General features: G+C 38.7%; 1 protein-coding gene across 2 annotated transcripts in view; it reads left to right on the forward strand.

Annotated features, from left to right (window-relative positions):
- ak5 (adenylate kinase 5) overlaps positions 1 to 21153 on the forward strand; it is a 110079-nt gene that overhangs the window by 8498 nt on the left and 80428 nt on the right. For both annotated transcript variants that reach the window (XM_006792327.3, XM_006792326.3), the window contains exons 4-5: positions 468 to 640; positions 10820 to 10933. In XM_006792327.3, coding sequence (XP_006792390.2) covers positions 468 to 640; positions 10820 to 10933 — 287 coding nt within the window. The remainder of the gene's footprint in view (positions 1 to 467; positions 641 to 10819; positions 10934 to 21153) is intronic.

Genomic DNA, 21153 nt, shown 5'->3' on the forward strand with positions numbered 1-21153 from the left:
TTGGATTTCATTATGGGCATTTTAACTCAACATGTGTGTTTTACTGAACTGGGATTATTTTATGTGTAAATCCGTGTTGCTCTAAGACAGCCTATCCCTCCTCTGCACGTCCTTATCCTGTTAAAACGGTGAAAATGATTATTTGTTATCAAATGTAGGAGGTTCACACATACCTGTTTCAGACACACACACACACACTCCCTTCTCCCCCTGCACACACATATACCATAACACACAGTCATGGAGAGACACATAGTTTAGTCCCAAACACCCTCCCACTTACGTGCAAACACAAGCAGACTCATGCACACACACAGTCTCACAAACCCTGAGTATCTCTCACTCATACACACACGCGCCTACGCTAGCACGCCCACACGCATAATGTTTCACACCTTCTCGCGCGCGCACATGCACACACAACAAAAATTTTCCCAAAACATCAACAGCTCTCCCTTTGTGCCTAGGTGGCCCTGGCAGTGGCAAAGGAACGCAGAGCCTGAAGATTGCCGAGCGCTACGGCTTCCAGTACATGTCTGTGGGCGAGCTGCTGAGAAAGAAGATGATCCACAACGCCACAAGCAACAGAAAGTGGAGCCTGATCGCTAAAATCATCACCAACGGAGAGCTGGCACCACAGGTAGCAGAGACAGAGAAGGAGAGCGGGTGAGGGGAGGGGGTGACACAGGAAGAATATGAGAAGAGGGATGAATGCCAAGCCTATCCAATCACTCTCAGGTCATTATCACAGCATGCGTGTAACAAGGGACTAATTAGCAGCATCCATATCACAAGCGTGTTGGAAAGAGGCTTTTCTGTCCGTCTTAGGAGCATCCATCTTTGCAGGATAATTATTGTGCCTGGGAGGAAAATCTATAGAGACCAGGTCCACTTTTGTAATCACTATACAGTGCAACATGTGTTTAACATGAACCCTTTCTGTCCCTGTGCTACAACAAGGTTGTATCTGTTATTGAAAGGCACCCCGCCCTGTTTGGCACATTCATTTGGGATTAAAGTAGATGTAACATTTGTTGTGGTTCATTTCTGTTGCATCAGATTTCCATCTGAACATTTTACAAACTGGCTCAATAACATCAGAGGCTCATTGTTGTAAGGCTGTTTTTTATGCTCTGTAGTTTTGATTAGTAGGCGTTTTTCAAATCTCACTCTGGTCTAGTGATTTGGACACAGAGATTTATTGTATTTCAAAATTCTCTCAAGTATCTCTTAATCATCGAGCCCAAGGTTGTCCATTTTGGCTTCGCGGTTGTGGAGCTGTTGCAGATTGATCTTGAAAATACCTCTTTTGGGGGGACAGTTCAAAGAATTGGTTATGCTTTGAGGGGTTGTGGTTGTTAAGGTTTGGAAATGGATCTAAGAAGAGTGGAGAGAGTAAACCATTGCAAAATGTTAAATAGACAGTTGTTTTAACCAAATATGGGTCATCTAACTGTTACCGTTTGAATATTATGGCTGTTTGTTATAATATTCAAACATATCCAATATGATCTGAAACAGTCAACTTCCATCCACCCACACATCCTTATTCTTAGCCACTAATGCAGCTTAGGGTGCATAAGGGTGCACACCTGCTGCGTTTTGTCAGATTAAATCAAACTCTGGTTCAGTTCCCCCGTTTGTGCAGATGTGATCATGGTATTTACACTTGAGTTCAACCACAGCGAGACCTCTTTGAAGAAACTGGTTTGTTTATGGTGAGAATGTCATCCGACCCACATCCGACTCAACTACCACGTGTGCGCTGCAAGTTTGAGCTAAACACCTTCTCTTAGCCAAAACCGATCAACTGATTTTGAACGCGGTAAATAAACTGTAGGAGTGAAAATTCCCATAGAGTCCCACCGGAGCTCAAACCTATTCCAGCTAACAGGCTGTTTGGAAAAAGCAGTAATTGCGCCATACAGATAATCAGAGTTATGTAAATCTAAATATATCAAAGGGTGAAAGGTACTAATGGGTCAGAAGCTGTCTCATTCACATTGACAAGACAAGGTTGTGATAATAATTAGAAGTTTATGTAGAAAAGATAAGAGCAAATGATGATGAACATGAGGAGGGTGGAGTGAAAGGTGTTAGTGATGTCACAGACGTGCAGATGCGTGAAAAAGCCATTTGCAGTATTGGTGTTGTCAGTAAGAACAGATGGTTTCTAGGATGGAGGGAGAAAGAGAGGCCAGACCTATTTAAACTCAGTTCTGAGGCTTTCACAGGTGTGCCCAAATCCCACTAATGGCCCTCCCTGCCTAGAGACTACTGCAGGAGGAGCACCCTGGAGTGTAGAGCAGAAAGTGGAGGGACTATAAGAATCAGCAGAAACAGGGTTTTCATCAGATATTCAGTTTCATTTTTTTTTTTACTGCAACACAAAATTGTAAATAAATTATTTCAAAAGCACAAAAATGATGTCAGAAGCCACATCATTTTGCTGCTGCATCAACCACCAAATACATTTTATATTCTGTATCTCATGACAACAAGTGTCATTACATATTTGTATAAAGAGACGTCTTCATCTTATTCTCTGTGAATTGTCACAGTTAAAGACCAAAAAGACCCCGTAATAATAAGATTCAGTTAACCAATCAGTATTAGACTGGTCATCAGTAGCAGAGACAGCAGGGTAAATTTTTACATGGGATCACACCTTAGTAAATAAAATTCCCTAAAGAGAGTCCAGGGCTATTATTAAATATCCTGAAAAAGCTTTAGAATGGTCTTTGAGTTGACAGCATTTCACTGCAGATATGCTGTGAAGAATAAATCCTCCCAGTGATGCAAGAAGATGTGCGAACCTAAAACCACAAAGAACAAAGAGTGTTCGTCCTTCAGGTTTAATTTCCTGCCAGTACGCAGATTTGAAATGCCACTCCTTTATCTGAAACTGAAATCTACACACAGCATGTCTATAGTGAATTTTGAATAGAAAATATACAATGTAGTACCATACATACTAATATTTATTTTCCAATGAGTCATTATGTTGCCTTTAGCTAAATTCACTCCTTTTTGTGAGCCTAAAGCTGTTGAAAATGAGCCTTTTTGAAGCAATTACATCATTAAGTAGACTTTAGGTGTTAAAGGGAGGCATGTTTATCCATTAAATTCTCAAGTGTCATTCACCAGCTTCACCTTCTTGTCCAAATATGAGCACTTTTGACTCCAGATAAACAAGACGGTAAAGTGACAATTTCTTGGCTTTAAACTGTAGTTCACAATCAGTGGACTAGTGTCCCATTGATCGCGTTCTCTACCCCTGTTTGTGTATCCTTCAGGTCTAACCTGTCTGCATATCTGTGCAGAATCTGCAGGTGAAGGTAAAGCTTTGTGCCAAAGATTTCACTTTTATCCACATTTTTAGTTTAGTTTTCTACAGTTGTACTCATTGATCAGTGTGAAAGTTTACCTTGGTTATCCTTTGGATCTAGTGGAAGCCCAAAAACCTGACCATAATCCCAAAAAGCCAAGTCAGCAGACAGTAGGTGAGCACAGAGCTGAGTCTAAACAAGATGCATTGGTTTCCTTATAAATCAATTACCTTTAGTGATATAAGCAACTTGTCTTGTTAAGACATGACGTGGGATAAGGGTCAGATTAGTGGCAAAACTATTTATATATATAGAACAAACAGAGAACAAATAAAACAAGGATGCACAAACATTGTGGCACTTGTGGGGAAATACTCTGCTTGGGTTTCACTGTTTAACACAAAATGCAGAAGCACACTTTGATAAAGTACTTTTTCAGATGTTGGAGGTCTTACCAGGAAATGCACGCTCTCTCTTGTGGTTTTTAGGCTAGGGGAGTGATACCAGAGTTTGTGCCACGTGTTGTCCTGTATTAACCTCTGGGAGAAATAAGTATGTCACTAATGCTTCTGTGTATTACGCTTTGGTTAAACATGAAAATATTTTCTGTAAAGATATAAAAGCAGCTATTAAGAGTTCATCTTTTGAATAAAACGATGAAACTCCCACTTTTCGGATGTACACAATGAAAACTCCCAGACGAACGGTCTATAAACTGTAATGTACTGGTTATATAGCACACTGAACAATTGTAACACAGACGCGAGCCCCCACCTGCTTAATGACGTACTTCTCAGGTTCTGTTGCGTCATAAATCATCTTCAGGAATCGCCTAGTTCATCATTTATCATCCCTTACTTGCACGTCTGGTAAGACATCACTTCGCCGTGTCACCATTCACTACATGTCAGTCCAGCAACCGGTGAGGTAAACGGCAACGTGGGCCAAATTGCAGACCCATTAGATATGATAAAGTGACTTGCGGCTGTTAGGTATTTAATTTCCCACCATAATTAGTTTAGCAAAGCAGATTAGAATTTGGTTTCTTAATGATTCTGCATATAATGAAGGAGGCAAAAACGCTCCTGAGTGTGTAAGAAGGCTGTTATTCAGAAGCTTTAAACAAGAGCCCAGATGACAGTACTGTTTTTGTGCATACTCAAGGGCTTCTTACTGATTCACAGCTGGTGTTTAGCGGTGTCTGAGGTCATGTGCATTTTTTCTCCCATTTCATTCCACATGAATTCAAAAGATTTATTAATTATAAATTATAATAGTTGCTTAAAGAAGAGTTTGGAGTCATTTTGATCATTTGTCAGTGAGCCTTAGATTCAAGACGTCATGGAGTTTACTTTGAGAGTTGAGTATAAAGCCTTAGAAATGGAAGGCTTTATTACGTAAAAGTAACTTTATTACGTAAAAGTAACTAAGTAACTAAGTAATTAATTACTTAGTTACTTAGTTACTTTTTAACAACACGATTTACAACCTGAATAGGTGATAAAGCGATAGATCTTCAGCCCAATTCTACTTTTTCTACATAATCCATCATACAAAATGTAATCAAATGGAAAAGTTTCTTTTTAAAACTTGTTTTATTAGTTTAAATCTTTTAACTTTATGCATCAAGCAAAAATTTAATTATATGCAACATTCTCTGACTGGAAGAAATTTGTTCAATATTTAAACCTATTTTCTGCACATTCCAGCACATAAAATAAAATATGTTTTGTGTTTACACTCACTCTTTCAAATAGATGCAAGTAAAACACAGCAGAAAATAAATGACATCAAAGACTAGCGGTCCTTTTGCTCTATTTTCACCTGTAAAGCAGGAATGGGTGGGCGGAGGTTTACCCTGGTGCAGGTGTGCGCAGCTGTCAGTGGAAGAATCCGCGAGTTTCTCTGTGAGTTTCCCATTACGTCGTTGCGCACTCGGTGCTTGCTTGGAAGTTTAGGGGGGGTTTTCTTCGCTGTAAAAAGAAGTTTTCTTCCCACGCCCACGGACACTAATGTTTTTGTCACTTTTTATGGACTCAAACTCAAAGTAAGGTCAGTACTTCCACACTTTAAACGCTGCACGCTCATACTCTCTCCGCACTCGATATATTATCCATTGTTGATCTGCACACAGCTGTTGTCACCAACGTGGCACCCGCTTACGTCACTGTCATGAGACATTCTCGCAAAAAAAATCACGTTTTTAGTAACGCAGTAACGCAGCGTTCCTACGGGAAAGTAACGGTAATCTAATTACCGTTTTTGCAGTAGTAATCCCTTACTTTACTCGTTACTTGAAAGAAGTAATCGGATTACAGTAACGCGTTACAAGTAACGCGTTACTGCCCATCTCTGGTTCCAAGTGAGAAAAAGAACAGTGCAAAGAAATCATTAAAAGTCCAAAATTTTTATTTTGCATATTGATTGTATGTTAACCTCTGATCGCAACTCTATCTCATCTATCTTTTCTTAAAAATCTAAACTATTATAAAGGTTCAGTTGTCATTTATTTCCAGGTCAAATGACTCCATGGGTATTCATCATTTCCAGCTTTCACCTCTGTCCTTTAATATTTGTGGCTTTTTTTTTAACTCTCCATTGCAAATTTCATTGGTCTCAGTTCAAGCAGCACTCAAATATTGTTCAGTCAACACTCAGTCTGAAAAAAGTTAAGTAAATATGAAAACTGTCAATGGACTTCTGCTTTTTGCACTTACTTATTAATTGATTTCTGGCATTTTAATCTGAATAAATCAGAAATAACTTGTCTACTAGGAGTACGAGTTCAGAGTCACTTTTATTAGTCGATTTACTGAGCAGAGATCTAAATACTATCTGTGCCTCCCAGACACAACATGTCCTTTGGCATTGTTACTGTGATGGCCAACAGTGAATGAAAACTTCCAGCTTGTCCCACTGGACATTTGTTCTGTTAAAGGTTAAAGGTTATATTTTAAATCAGATTACAGCCTTTTGCAAAACCAAACGTAGTAGTTTTCAGTGCAAACATGGAGCACATAGCACGACCTTTTGGCTGAGAAACTTGTTCCTAACTCCGTTGTCACTCTTCCAACTTATAAATACAGATTTTATTGCATGTTAAAAGAGCACCCTCCAGTATTACTGCTTCCAAAGAGTGGCAGTATTTGATGTCCAGGAATCAGAAATGATTGGGTTTACCCACATTAAGATTCCTGCATGTACCATTTATAGCTAATTCTCCCCCAAAGGCAAAGAGTATGTAATTAGTTTGTTTGTCTGCGTAGCTCTTTGCTTCTTAGCAGTCTAGCATCCGGTTTTCGTGATATCATTTTCAAATTTTGTGTGATGGTAGATAACAGAAATAGGTCGAGCTGATTTCATTTTGGTGAGAATCGGGTCAAGGTCAAACCAATGTGAGAAACAGTAAAAACTTTATATTACACACAGACTTCTATTTCTATATTTATTTTATATAAGACTTTTAATTACAACAGTGGTGTTGACCAAAGTGCTGTGCAAATATACAAATTACACAATAAAATAACACACAATAAAATAGCAATATCAATTAACATCAATGCCAAATAGCTAATAACAAATAAATAACTAAATAACTCTCATGCAGTATTAAAAGCCAGTGAGTAGAAATGTGTTTTAACCTCCTAGGACCTGGCGTCCACATATGTGGACATCACATTTTGGGTTATTTAGACTAAAATACTCAATTTTGCTCTACATGGGCCTGATATCCACTTACGAGGACATTAAACTGCTACTGTTCTATCAAAATTTTAAACGAATATCCTCATATGTGGCTCTCATTTTTCTTAAAAACTAAAAACAAAAATAAGGTTAAAAAAATCTGGTAATTCTTTGTGTTTACATTCATCGGGCCCCAATATTCCCAAATATCAAAGAGAAATTAAAAATGCATGTCGTGGAAGAGTTCGGGTCTTAGGAGGTTAAGACACACAGGGACAGAGAGGCAGGGTGTACCAGGGTGTACCCTGCCTCTCGTCCTATGACAGCTGGGATAGGCTCCAGCGCCCCCCGCGACCCTGAAAAGGATAAGCGGAAGCGAATGGATGGATGGATTTAAAAAGGTTGAGGGTAGGAGCCTGTCTAATGTGGAGAGGCAAGTCATTCCACAGTTTAGACGCCACGACCGCAAATGCATGATCACCTCTAAGAACCAGCCTCGACCTTGGTGTGGCCAAGAGTCTTCACCTCCACTGTTAATGACCAAGATCAAAGTTGACCTAGAGAAAAATTCAAGAAATAATATAGGCATGGAGAGAGCTGTACAACGCAATTTCTATTTTTTCAATACCACACCCAACGATGTCACAATGATGCAACAACATGCTGACATCAGCATGCTGACATCAGCATGTTGCAATAAAAACATCATAAAACATGAAAGTTTTAGTGTAGGCCTTGCCCTCTGGGGGAGTTGTGCTCTCTGAGTGCTCGTGTTTTGGTATAAAATGGTAGATTCAGGTGAGTTCACAAAATCACAGGTTGTTCATTAAAAGTATTTCTCTACCAAACTGCTGAAAGAACCACCGTATCGCTTCACTGACTTGGAGCCATATGTCATTGGACTATGAAACATTGTCACCATTTTAAGAGAGACTGAGTAGAATTCAGGAGTATTTTAGTTTACTTTAGTTCTTTCTTCAAAGAAGGAATTATCTGTAATATTGTTTATAGTGTACCATTCCTTAAATGCACAGTAATAATGATCAATTCACTTTGCTGTTGTACAGCAGCAGATACAATGGACATCCATCTGTATATAGGACTTATAGAGGACTGTATAGAGGAAAATAGTTGTTTTTCTTTTATCCTGTTCCCCAATAATGTACTTCCAGCTTTAATGTTTCAAGAGCTATTTCTGTGCTGCAGTGCATTGTGGTAAAAGAATCTCCTAAAGTTAGACGAGCTAAAATGGTTTGTTTCACAAAGTGGCTGATCTGAGGGACTGCACCAAAAGCCAGTACAAGATGAATGGTAAATGGTAAATGGCCTGTATTTGTATAGCGCTTTACTAGTCCCTAAGGACCCCAAAGCGCTTTACACATCCAGTCATCCACCCATTCACGCACACATTCACACACTGGTTATGGCAAGCTACATTGTAGCCACAGCCACCCTGGGGCACACAGACAGAGATGATTAATTTGAACTGTGAAACATGCACAGCTACTCCAGTCAAATCCAAGAATGAAAATATGGGGCTGGAAATGAGAATAATAGGTCCACTTTAAACTAGTTAGAAATCACTCTCCATTAGCTACACAGTGCACTGTGATGAATGCATGCACTAGTTCCACCAAAAATAGAACAAACAAGGTGTCTCTTACATTGTAATTGACATGTTGGAAACACTATAATAAAATGCATGATATTTGATGGATGTGGAAATTCTAATCATGCAACACCAGATCTGTTAGTGAGCACGGAATGAGAAACATTTATTTATTCTCAGTCTATTCTGCACTATTTAGAAAGCTACTCAGAGTCTGCCGTGTATATTGCAAATAACAAATGGCTGAACAGAAGTAATTTTGCATCCAGAGTCTGTGCAGCTGCAGGTGAATTGTTTGATGCTTCGCATTCCTGCGAGAGCTCTGCTGCGAGACAGCGGCTCAGAGGGCTTTTCTTAGATCAGATCCTCTGAGTTAGTCTTACAAGCATACATTCATCTGGTTTATGGAATCTAGATTAGGTTTATCTCTGCGTAGTCTGTCAGGCTGCCGCTCACACTCTGCAGTCGGAGGGAAATTAAATGTCTGTGTTGTTCGTGTTATTTTTAGTTCTGAGCATTGCTCGTGTATCTCTGTCGTATCATGTGGTGCATTCTGCCTGGAGAAATACGTTCAAACATGTTGACCTCCTCCAGCCAAGAGGAAGCAAGTGATGCTAAAAGATGCTGGCACGCTCTGACCTCAGGACTTCTCAACAGAGTCATTCAGCTGCATTCAGAAATATTAAACAACAGCTGGATGAACAGATGAATGATATAGTGGATTTTTCATTCACCGTATTTATGGCTCCAAATCAGATACCCTTCATTATTTGTCAGATTTACAGTGCTGATGAATCTACACGAGAAACTGCAAAAGCCATTGATAAAATTAATCTTTTTATCTCTGAATTATAATCACAACCGTAAATTGTGTAACTCTGTAATTGCAATGTCTTTCTCTTCACTGTTTGGCATCTCAGATGTGAGTGTAGTTAAATATGCTTTTGGACACCAAGGCAGTGGCTAATTACTCAGTTTGTATCAGGGTTTTAATAGTTTTGCAATTTTCATTAGTTTTTATTTTTATTTAGTTTTGACTTCAGATTTTCAATTTTATATCGTTCTAATTAGTTTTTACCAATTGTTTGCTAGTTTAGTTTAGTTTTAATTTTTTTTGAAAATCCTTAGTTTCAGTTTAGTTTTGATTAGTTTCAGTTATAGTTTTAGTTGTGTTTGCAATAATTAAGTGTAACAAAATCCCAGTTTCATCATATCAGTCATTCTCTTCTGCTTATCCTTGGGTATGTTGCTATTCCAGCTACCATACCCTGCACCCTGGACAGGTCGCCTGTCTGTCGCAGGGCTAACACGCAGAGACAGACAACTCACATTCCCACCTATGGGTTCTTTAAATAAATAAATAAATAAATAAAGGCAGATGAACAACCATTGATACCAGGCAACTATAAAATGTATATCTTGGCCCCAATGAGACTATTAACTCTCGCAGCACCGGGTGTTCGTAATTTTGGTTCAAGTGAATTGATAAACTTTTTGAAGGCAATTGACTCACACAGTTGTGTAGATATCCCCGTCCTGTTGTCTCGGGATGCATCACGCTGCCTTGCCTGGGGTTAGCTTCTGTTTTCTGGGGATGAGGGTTGAGTGTGCTCCCTTACCTTCTCAAGGTAAGCTAGGTTAGCCTTCTTGTGTGAGCTTTTCAAGTGCACTTTAAGGTTTGTGGGATTTTTTTCCCTTTAGAAATGTCCCTCATAATTTGTCTGTTTTTCCACTACAAGACACTTGCTTTATCCAAAACACAGTCATATTCAAAGTAATCCCAAAATGGACTCTGGCGCTTTCTTCCGACTTTTCCTGACATGATTCTGCGCGTGGACGGAGCAGCAACACAGACGACTCGACTAACGTACTTGCCACCTGCTGGCATAATGAGACACAGCAAGAAAAAAATCTGGAAACTAAACTTCATTTTCACCCTTGACTATTGTATGACACGCACACATCAATGAAAACTAAACACATTTTTGCTATAAATTCAGTTAATGTTAGTTAGTTTTCCTTTTTTTGTTTTTATTTTTATTTCCGTTAACGAAAATGTTTTTTCACTTCTAGTTTTCGTTATTTCGTTAGTTTTCGTTAACGATAATAACCTTGGTTTGTATTGGTTAAAAATCTAATGAGCTCCCTGCACCAAGTGATGAAAATTATGAATCATGTTGCTTTTGATGATTTGCAGGAGACGACAATAACTGAGATAAAGCAGAAGATTATGAAGATCCCGGATGCTAACGGTATCGTCATAGATGGCTTCCCTCGGGACGTCGGACAGGCCCTGTCCTTTGAGGACCAGGTGAGTCTCATTTATCCTCTAATGCACGAATGTCCAAATTATTTTACATTGTGGGCCAGACCAGTAAAACTCCTCTTTCTGTCAGTGTAATTAGGCTTAACTCCACATTTAATCCCTGAGTTATTTTTACATAAGAAAAAGAAAGAGCAATTTCAGCATTTAAATAAATGCTGCTGCAGTAACTGAATAATTCTGTCAGCATGGCTCTTTTGACTAAAGCTGTTAGAAATACATGTGTAAATTTAAAGAAAAGGTTCTGTTGGCTTAATGCTGACACTGTTCTTCACATTTTCCAAAGACGTCCAGTGGGCCAGCTTGGAGTCTTTGCCAAGCGAATTCTGGCCCTTGGGCCTTATGTTTGACACCCTTTTCTATTGCTTTGTTCATCCTGGGTTCAGATGCTGTTTTCATGTTTATAACTTAAGTCATTTTACATAAATCTTAATTTTGCAGCCTTTAGGCTTAAACTATCTGTCACATCTAATCTGCAAACATAAAGAGTCTTTTTTGTGTTTGGAGATTTGCTAGACAATTTTATATTTCTTTGAGTTATGAAAATTGCTTTCATGTTTCATTGACTCTCTATATAAAAGAGTCACTTTGTCTCATGTGCAGTACACAACAACCCTTTCATACCTGCTGTGTTTAATCGCACAAGGGGCATTTTGTCTTTATACTGTGTGCAAACTGTGTAAGTTATCGGCTAATGACAGCAAGCTTGGTTGGCAAGCTATATCCACAGACTTTCTGGCAGATGCCTTCTCATTAGCACTAAGCAACAGACTGAAAAATATTAGACTACCACACAGCAAAACTAGAGCACAAACTTCTTGAGGGTCTGTTAGTGGGGGTGGGTGACATAGCCTCAAAATGATATAATATTTGAGCAATACAGGAAAGGAAATACTGAAAAATGTTTTATTAATGATTGCAGCTTGCAGTCAGCAGCATTTCTAAGTACAAGTGAACGAAGGGCATTTTCCATCCTTCTTTTCTAATGAGCTACAGTCACTGATGACACGCTTCCTAATTTGAAGCGCAAGTCTATTGAAACAAGATGCCAGCAGCCGCAGTTGCGTTGTTATAAAGCAGGAGTAGTGACACAGCGTTACATCCAGTGGCACCCAAATATATTAAAATAAAGGATCGAATAGCATGGATTTTATTATTCATTTATTTGCCCCAGTGGGGAAATTTGATTGCACTGCATATGACATTTGTATGCATGTCCTGCTTTTCTTGCTCTTATACATGTCTGGTCGCCCTTCTCTTGTGCACACTAGCGAACGTAAAAGCATGCTGCAATATCACATTGTTATATCACATAAAAATGTATACTGGTATTAATACAGAATTAATAATGGTTAAGAACACATTAGTTCAGTTTATTTGTCACATATCTGCATTAATCTTACTGTGAAACAAACCAACACTATAAACTCATTCGAGAGAGTCAGTTCAGTGATGCAAATTAGGTAAAGTGAAAAAACTCTAAGCCTTAACCCTTTATCGCCCAAGTATTACACAGGATGCCTGGGTGCCTTTTCTAATTTTGACTAATTAAAATTACAAAATAATTCTCATCTTTCATGAACCATTTAGATTTTTACCTCTGGGCTAAAATGGCTGAGGAGTTACAGCAATGTAAAGTGCACATCTTGTGAATGCTTTGTGCTGCTGTGATACATCAAATATCCCCATAAAGTTTGTCTCCCTAACTTTCCAAAACCATTTAAATGTCTATAGCACAAATAGTAGTGCTAGAGACATTAGATACAAAGATTAAAACTGTTTCTTGCACCAGTTTGTAAAACATTCATTTCATATGTAAAGTTTAAAAATATATATATTATTAAATTACTCCATTTTAATGAAAGCATCAAGTGGTCATTTGAGGAACTGCAGTGTTTGGTTCTTCCTTGGCGGTGTTGTGATTAGTGCCTGTAATCAAATGACACATTTTTTTATTAAATAACTAATTACAATTACATCTGTTTGGTAATTTAACTGCGCACATCACCATTGCTATTTTATTGTCTTGATTCAAATTTCAAGATTACTATTTCTAACTCTGCTGTAGATGGGACAACATTATATTTCTATGTTTTTCCTTTGTTTCAGTCTGTGACTAACAGGCACACATGCTCCACCAGATGAGTTTCAAAGTCACTGTGTTTATTTTGTGAGGGAAACACAGTGAAAATTGTTGTCTGTGTGTCTGACACACACACAAAGAGCCATTCAAGTAGGCACCTGCTACGAGCCAAGTATGTAAATGAGCTGGTTGTTTTCTCGACGCACCGACCGTTTCCTGTCTAGTTCATCTCCAACACTAAAAGAGTTGAGCGTATCATGGCTTAGTGGTTTGAGTAAATCTACGTCAGTTTGATATGCTAAATATCAGGAGCTACACAGCGACAACAGGCCATTATGAGGGTTTTTAAGACTTAAATATTTAAGTTGTCACATCCAAATTAGCATTCTTCCAATTGCCTTTGATTAAAGTTTATTTTTGCATCTCTTTTGCATTAGAAAGCTGCATATGACAAAAGTCAAACTGAAATCCTCTTCAGGTTTTGATGACAGTTATTGTTCGTATTTCATAATTTGTTAAAAGTGGATAAGTGGATGCTTGTGGTAACAACTCTAATGGTGCATTGCCGTCATTGGTGTGGGAATTTAGTGCTGAGGCACAGACTCAACTTAATGCGTTGCGAGCAGCGTCCTCTGGCTCTTTTCATTAATAAACTCTAACATGGCAGAAATATACAAGTTAGCAGGTAAATTGTTCACTAAGAATATTATGACTGGGTCCTTTACAAGAGTGCAATTTACTTATTTTGCTGCAATCTAAGACAAATTAAGGGTTTTTTAAGTTTAGTTTTTCTTATGTTTTGCTTTTTTTTGACCCTGAAGTCTACAAACACTGAAAGATGTTTTGGTCCTCTCTCGCTTTTTTGTAATGCTGGAAGCTGATGTCATCTGTTCTTTTACTACATTCCCATCATTATTTTTCATTTATGGTGTTGTAGTACTTGTTGAGCTGATTATTGCTCTCCACGTGATAGAATTATGGGAGTGTAGTTGGCATTAGTGATTTTTCTCAGGTCCAGTTTATTGGTGCTTCCTTTTCCTGCCTTTCTGCCTCTCTCCAGTTTTATGAAATTCTTGCTGAGAGGCAGAGTTCAATGTTAAAGAGATCAGTTTTTAAAGGTACTGATTGAACTAATTTGTGTAATTTTTATTTTCTCTTTGATTATTAAAACAGTAAGTGTTTCTACAGTGTCTGCCTTTTTGCTTGTCACCCACCTAGTGTTTGATATTTGACATTATCACGGACCTCAAGTTCACACCAGGCCCTATCAAGCTTCTGATCAGCTATTTACCATTTTGCTGTCCTGCTACTGTTCAATGTTCTTCAGATGAACAGGTAACAGCTCACTGAGCAGGAACTCTGAAGACGTTCTGACTGGCAGACTGGTTCATGGTCTTGGAAGTTGATGATGTTTTTTTGGCTTTATCTTCTAGAAACTGCAGTACTTAAAGAAGGAATTTTATGGGAAGTCATGAAATGCTTTGAAAAGCCATCCATCCATCTTCTTCCACTTATCCAATTCTGGTGCTGGAGTCTATCCCAGGGTGAGGCAGGGTATACCCTACAGAGGTTACCAGTTTATTGCAAACACATAGAGACAGACAACCATTCATAATCACATTCACACCTACATCCAACTTACAATAATCAACTAAGTACTAAGTACCCTAAGTACCCGGAGAGAACCCCCAAACACACAGGGACAATACACAGAGAGACACCAGACTGGATTCGAACCCAGAACCTTCTTGCTTGTGAGGCTTACAGCCACACCACCATGCTGTTCCCTTTTTGAAAACATCAGGGTTGATATGAAGATGATAAATAGTACAAATATTCTGGAAACATGGATGCTGGGATACAGCTTGTGTATGCTTTTTTTCCCTCTGCGCTTCTAATGGAAAGTCTGGCTCTACAGCTGAGTGGCCAATTGTGTGTCACAAAACAGTCGATTGCTTTTAGTGGGACTAATGCTCTTAATCACTATTAAACTCACTTAAGATTTATCAGCTTTTTAATGAGCGCTGAGTGACTTTTAGAGCCGTTTATGGGCCTTTTGAGGTCAGTAGAAGATAATCCTGACCTTGTAATGTCAGCAATTTTAGCTGCATTACAGGGAACAAGACGGAAGGACATCAGACTTTCAAGTCCTACTTGGAAAGGATTAACATTTCAAGAAGACATTTTACAAAAAAGAATGATTAAAGTCTCACCTTGTCACCACCAAGTCAGTATATCATACAAGAATATTATATGTTAATTTTTCATTTATTTTATTACTTTTTTGGGCCATAAAACATGAGAAAAACACCAAACACAAGATCCTGTAGCTTCATGTCACATTCTATTATTATTTTGTTTCAGATCGATGATGGTTCAGCTGGACTCTGAATGCAATACTTATTGTGAACTTTGGTTTATGTAGATTGATTCAGAACAGGCGAGACCAGATTTGCAATTCCTGCTCATTTATTTTACAGTATTATTACAAACAGATTGCATATAATTGCCAGCTTGACTCCATTCAGTAGGAAACTGACTAATGATAGACTGATTTCAACTTTATGCCGTTTTATTGCTGTGTTGATGCATGATGCATGATGCAAGTTATGCGATCAACAGATCAATAAGTTGACCTTGAAGTCCTTGGTGGATGTAAGGCAAATCTTAATGGATTGTTAGCATGACCCCGCTCTACTCATCAAAGTTTTATCAGAATTACTTTAAAACTTTTCAAGCTATCGTGTCAACAGTTACACACACCCACACATGCAAACACTACAAAAAACATTACCTCCTTCTCAAAGGTTATGTTTTTATTGGATGTACCATGAAGATACTCAATGTACCTGAACACCATTTTTAATTTAAAAAAACTTTTTGGCCTTTCTATCAAACATTTTACCGCAAATTTAATACATAAAGCAACCTTTTTTTTTTCTTGTTGCTGCTGGAAATATTTTTTGACTCTTTATGGAAAAACTGTGAGGTCTGAACAATTCTCACAGTGTGATTTGTTATTTGTCCAGCAACAACTCTGCTGTACCTTTGGACATAAGATTGCACCAAAAGTTTCACCAGGTTTGATGATCAGTGCAGCAGCAAGAGCCTCAATCAATGACAGCATGTGCTGTCGGTGTGTCACGTAAGGAAGCTTTGATGCAGCCTGTGAATATTCTGTAACTATCAAACAGCGTTAGTACTCTCTACAAAACTGCAGAAGCACAGAATGGTTGATTAAATTTGTGTTTTTTTGGGCTCCTGCAGGGTAAACCAGATGGGACTCTTTTGAAAGCGCCACTTACTGAAAGATAGTGTGGAGCTTTATCTCGTCATCTTTCCAGTCAACACATCCAAATGGCTTGTCATTGTAGACAGCCACAGCCAGTCATGTGGCTCTACAGAGGCTGTTCTCTTCAGTTAGGGTAACAAATGGTCCAAAAGACCATTTCTGTCTCTGGCACTATGTTTTCCTATTGCCTTTTTTTATATGCAGACACGCAAGCAAACGTGCTTCATACACACTGAAATATGCAAAATTGTATTTACATGTACAGTGAAATAAACAGGCAAATGCATAAAACTGCAAAGAGGTCAAAGCATGAAAGTGCATGAACGTACATGGTTGTGACACACAACAAATGTGCATTAGCACATGAGTGCATGCAAAAAGATATAACCTATAAATACAGAAGAAAGAGACAACCATACTTAATATATAAAAACATGCTTACATGAAGTCGAGCACAAACCAAAACAGTTTTTATTTTGTCATCCCAGACGTCACCGTTTCTTTTTTCAGTTGCATGGCATTAGTCACAGTGTGCTACCGACTCAGTTAAAAACAAGTTTAACACGATCACTGTCACTCTGAGTGTCAAACCTACAGACAATTAGCAGTTCAAGCTGCCGCTCTCTTCGTCTTTGTTTAGCTGACTTTGGTCCCACGCTTGGGCTGCACTGTATTCTTTTAGTTGAGCTGACACAGACTTGTGAATCTTGTGAAACATCTAATAAAAATCATTTCATTTAAAAGACAATACTGAACTTGTATTCACCAAACACACCCTGACATGACTCAAGCAAGTCTGATCATGTCTCTGGAAGTATAAATAAGCAGCTTTCTATCGCTAAATCAACTTACAGGTAAACGGATATGATATATCAATGCTGAGTTTACTACCCGAGCTTCACACTCGGTTATAAAACTACCTCATAGTCAGCAAATTTGAATAAAAACCATGATATAAAATACTATGAAGTGTATGAACAGACTATAAAATAATATTTCAGAGGTAATCCTGGGTGTCTCTGGAACAGCTTCCATAAAAAAGTAATAGCTCATTAGTTAATTATACCACTGAGTACTCAAATTTTTCTGTACTGTCTTTGGTTTATTTGGGAAACTTACTGTAGTTTAGTTATACATGATGTTATGATACTTTAAAATAGCTCATTAGGAATCAGTTAGAAAATGCTCTGTCTATATATCTATATACGAATCATCACTGCTTATATATATTAATCTTCAACTGTGTATTTTTGCTACTCATCAGCGATAAATGAATTAGGTCGGCCATGGCACTCAATAAATTCCTTAGTAACGACTGTAATATAAAAAGTGATCCACAGCTTTTTCTTTCTGCAGCCAGCTGTGCAGAAAGTATCGTAGAAGCATCTTAGAAGCTTTAAATATGCACCAGTCAGCCACAACTTTGAAACTGTCCTGGTCGACGCATGGAGACAGGACCTGGGTAGATGCTAAATTAGATTGGGATCTGGCAAGTTTCAAGGCCGTGTCAAAGCTTTGAGCTCTTTGTGGATTTCTGCACTGTTTCAAGATGTGTTTCCCCACTGGGGGAGACTGTGGGGTGAGGGACTAGTCTGGGGTATACGGTATGTGAAAGTAAATTTCAAACAAATGCCAGAACCCAAGGTTTCTCAGCAGAGCGTTGTAATGAGATTTCATATTACTTTCATTTCGTTCAGGTCACAGATTAACATACAGTTTAGTTTTGTTTTATATATTTAACTTTTACCTGAAAGTCCCTTAAGATCTTTTTCTTTTTTTTCTCACAAGAGAACAACATTTCCACAGTTGTGAACTTCTGATTAGATAATAAGATGATTTTCCAAGTATGCCAGATTTATTGAACAACAAGCATTCAGGCATTGTGAGGGGTTTCTGTGGGCCCATCACAGTAACCACTGTGGATATCTAACCCACTCGAATGTCTTTGTTATATCGTCTTGCCTCTCTGGTTTTTGTACCCTCTCTCCCTGTTGTTGTGAAGAGGCCGAGTTTGGGTGTAATAATAGCTCATAATGAGGTTGCTGTCGTCTCCCCAGTCCGCTGCGCCTGACAGCAGATTCCACTCAGTACGAGCTCCCTGTCTGAAAGCTGCCGGAGGAAACAAAACACATAAACAAGAGGATACACGTGGCTGGCTCGTGCAGAGAATCAGTGCTAACCAGGCAACACCCACACAATCGCATACTCCTCCCTTCTTCGATACACCTCAAAACTGAGCTATAAGTGTGTTTCCAGCTGTTCCAAACATGGAGCAGATCACATCTGCTAATGTGTAAACAATTCAGTAAACTCACAGTTACTGGCTAACTCATCTATGTTGCCACACATTTGTGTGTTAATAGGCATTTTCACATTCACGGCCCGGAAGTCTTATAAATCACCGCTTTTCATAAGCAGCAGTCTCTGAAATTCAGTTAAGCTGATTCAATTTTTTTTAATTGTCAGAATGTTATTTAAGTGTCATTTAAAATAGCTTACGGCGGTTTGTAAAAAGACACTGATGTTAGATCAGGACTAGAGAAAGTCTACTGGATGTTACATAAGGTAGATATCCATGCAGCTTTGTTTATAAGCGTGTCTTAGCAACCGCTCAGAAACGATTCATAAAGTCCTTAATGATTGGATGTGAGCTGGTGACCACCTAGATATTAATGCAAGCATGCGGCAGGCCTGGGGTTTACAATAACCAGTATTTGTTTTAAGGCTTGAAGCTTTTATTGTTATGATCAGCGACCAGACTACAAGCCAATTCAATTAACTTCTCAACTGCATTTAAGGTGTTTCTATTTTTTTAAAGATTTAAATATAGCTGATTGTACTACAAGGCTGCCCAAGAATTCTATAGTCCACTTTTCAAGAGTAAAATTTCTTAGTATTTAATTTGAATCCTATTTAACACTAATTAGCAGGTGTCTATTAGTGCAGTGGATCTGTATGGTCTATGGATGGACTCCACCCACTTGTCTAAATCTAGTCTCTTCTTGCCAGTAGGGATGTTTCACTAGCAAGAACCCCAACCCAAAATATGAATGATACTCATTTATTGATGAGCTACAGCAGAGGGTAAAGTATGGCAGAGGTCTAACTGAAAATCTGTAGCGGCTCCCAGCCTGGCAAATTTCCCGATATGTCTCAGAGAGGCTGACAAAAAGGGGAAAAGTGAAGGAAGGGTGAGGCATACAAATGAGAACAAATGGGTTTGTGGTGGAATGAGTTTACAGGAATTAATGTTTGAGGTTTGGTGCGCTCTGGTTTTTTTCCCCTTGACTCTAAAGAGAATGATAGTCTATAAAATGAGCCAATGTTATTTAGTTAGATCATAGATCAACAAGCTGACAGACTGAATAGACGTCTCTTTGCAACCAGAGGAGTCACCGCCTTCTGACTTAAAAAGAATGCAGGTTTACGGCACTTCTAACTTTACTTTTCAGACATGGAACCTTTTTATGTTAAACAATGAATCATATTTCTTCGAAGATGTCATTTTTTATACATTACAACTTTTTACACTGAAAGAAAAAAATAATGGTGCTTTTCATCAGAATCAGAACACACTATTAATCCGGAAGGAAATTATGTGGTTACAGTTGCTCCAAGTCAATGAGTACAGCAACAAACTGAACTAAATTAAATAAAAAATATATATTTCAAAGTTACAAAATATAAGAAATAGCTCTAATATATACAAACAGCTCACTTATAAATATCCAGAATATTACAAAGATTAAATATCAATATGATTGACATTTTACTCTAAACTGTAAATCTATGCATTAGATGGGGGAGTTGTACAGGGAGATGGCCACAGGCAAGAATGATTTCCTGTGTCGTTCAGTGGTGCATTTGGCTAATCTCAGTCTCTCGGTGAACATGCACCTGTGACTGGCCAGCATGTCATGGAGTTGGTGGCAGGTATTGTCCAGCATTGTCCTTATCTTGGATAACATCCGCCTCGCCGACACCACCTTAAGGGAGTCCAGTTCCATCCCCACAACATTGGTGAAAACTTCTGAAGCCAGCAGGTCTCTGTCCAGTGGCTGAAGTCTGTGGTGTAGAGGGTGAAGAGGAAAGGGGAGAGGACGGTCCCTTGTGGTGCCTCTGTGTTGCTGATCACCTTATCAGACACACAATGTTGAAGACACACAAATTGTGGTCTTCCTGTCAGGTAATCAACAATCCAAGACACAAGAAAGGCATCCACCTGCATCGCTGTCAGCTTATCACCCAGGAGTGTTGGCCTGATGGTATGAATGCACTGGAAAAGTCAAAAAACGTGATCCTCACAGTGCTCACCGGCTTCCCCAGATGGTCGTAGGCACAATTGAGCAGGTAGATGATGGCGTCCTCAGCTCCGAGACGGGGCTGGTAAGTGAACTGAAGGGGATCCTGATGTGACCTGACAATAGGTCAGAGTTGGTTAAGGATGAGTCTTTCCAAGGTCTTCATGAGATGGGAAGTCAGTGCCACAGGTCTGTAATCCTGGGAGACACTGGGACGTGGCGTCTTTGGTGCAGGATACTGCGTGGAATTTTTCTTTTTTTCTAAATCAACAAATATATAGCTGAGTTTCCAGTTGCTTTTTCAGCATTTTTACATAACTTATTTGGCATCATTCAGCGGTCACATCAGAGCACAATGTAACTCATGCGATTCCATGTCATGTGCAGCAGTTAACTATGACATCTGGGAGCAGCAGGCAGTTTGTAGCCAGTTTGTTGGAAGTGTTTAAGCTGTCTGTGAGTAGATGCACACACTGAAGTGTTTCAGTTAAACATCAGTTTAGATTGCAATAACCTCATATTAATAAGATTA

Source organism: Neolamprologus brichardi, chromosome 18 (assembly GCF_056152115.1).
Source record: "Neolamprologus brichardi isolate AB-2024 chromosome 18, ASM5615211v1, whole genome shotgun sequence".
NCBI lineage: Eukaryota > Metazoa > Chordata > Actinopteri > Cichliformes > Cichlidae > Neolamprologus > Neolamprologus brichardi.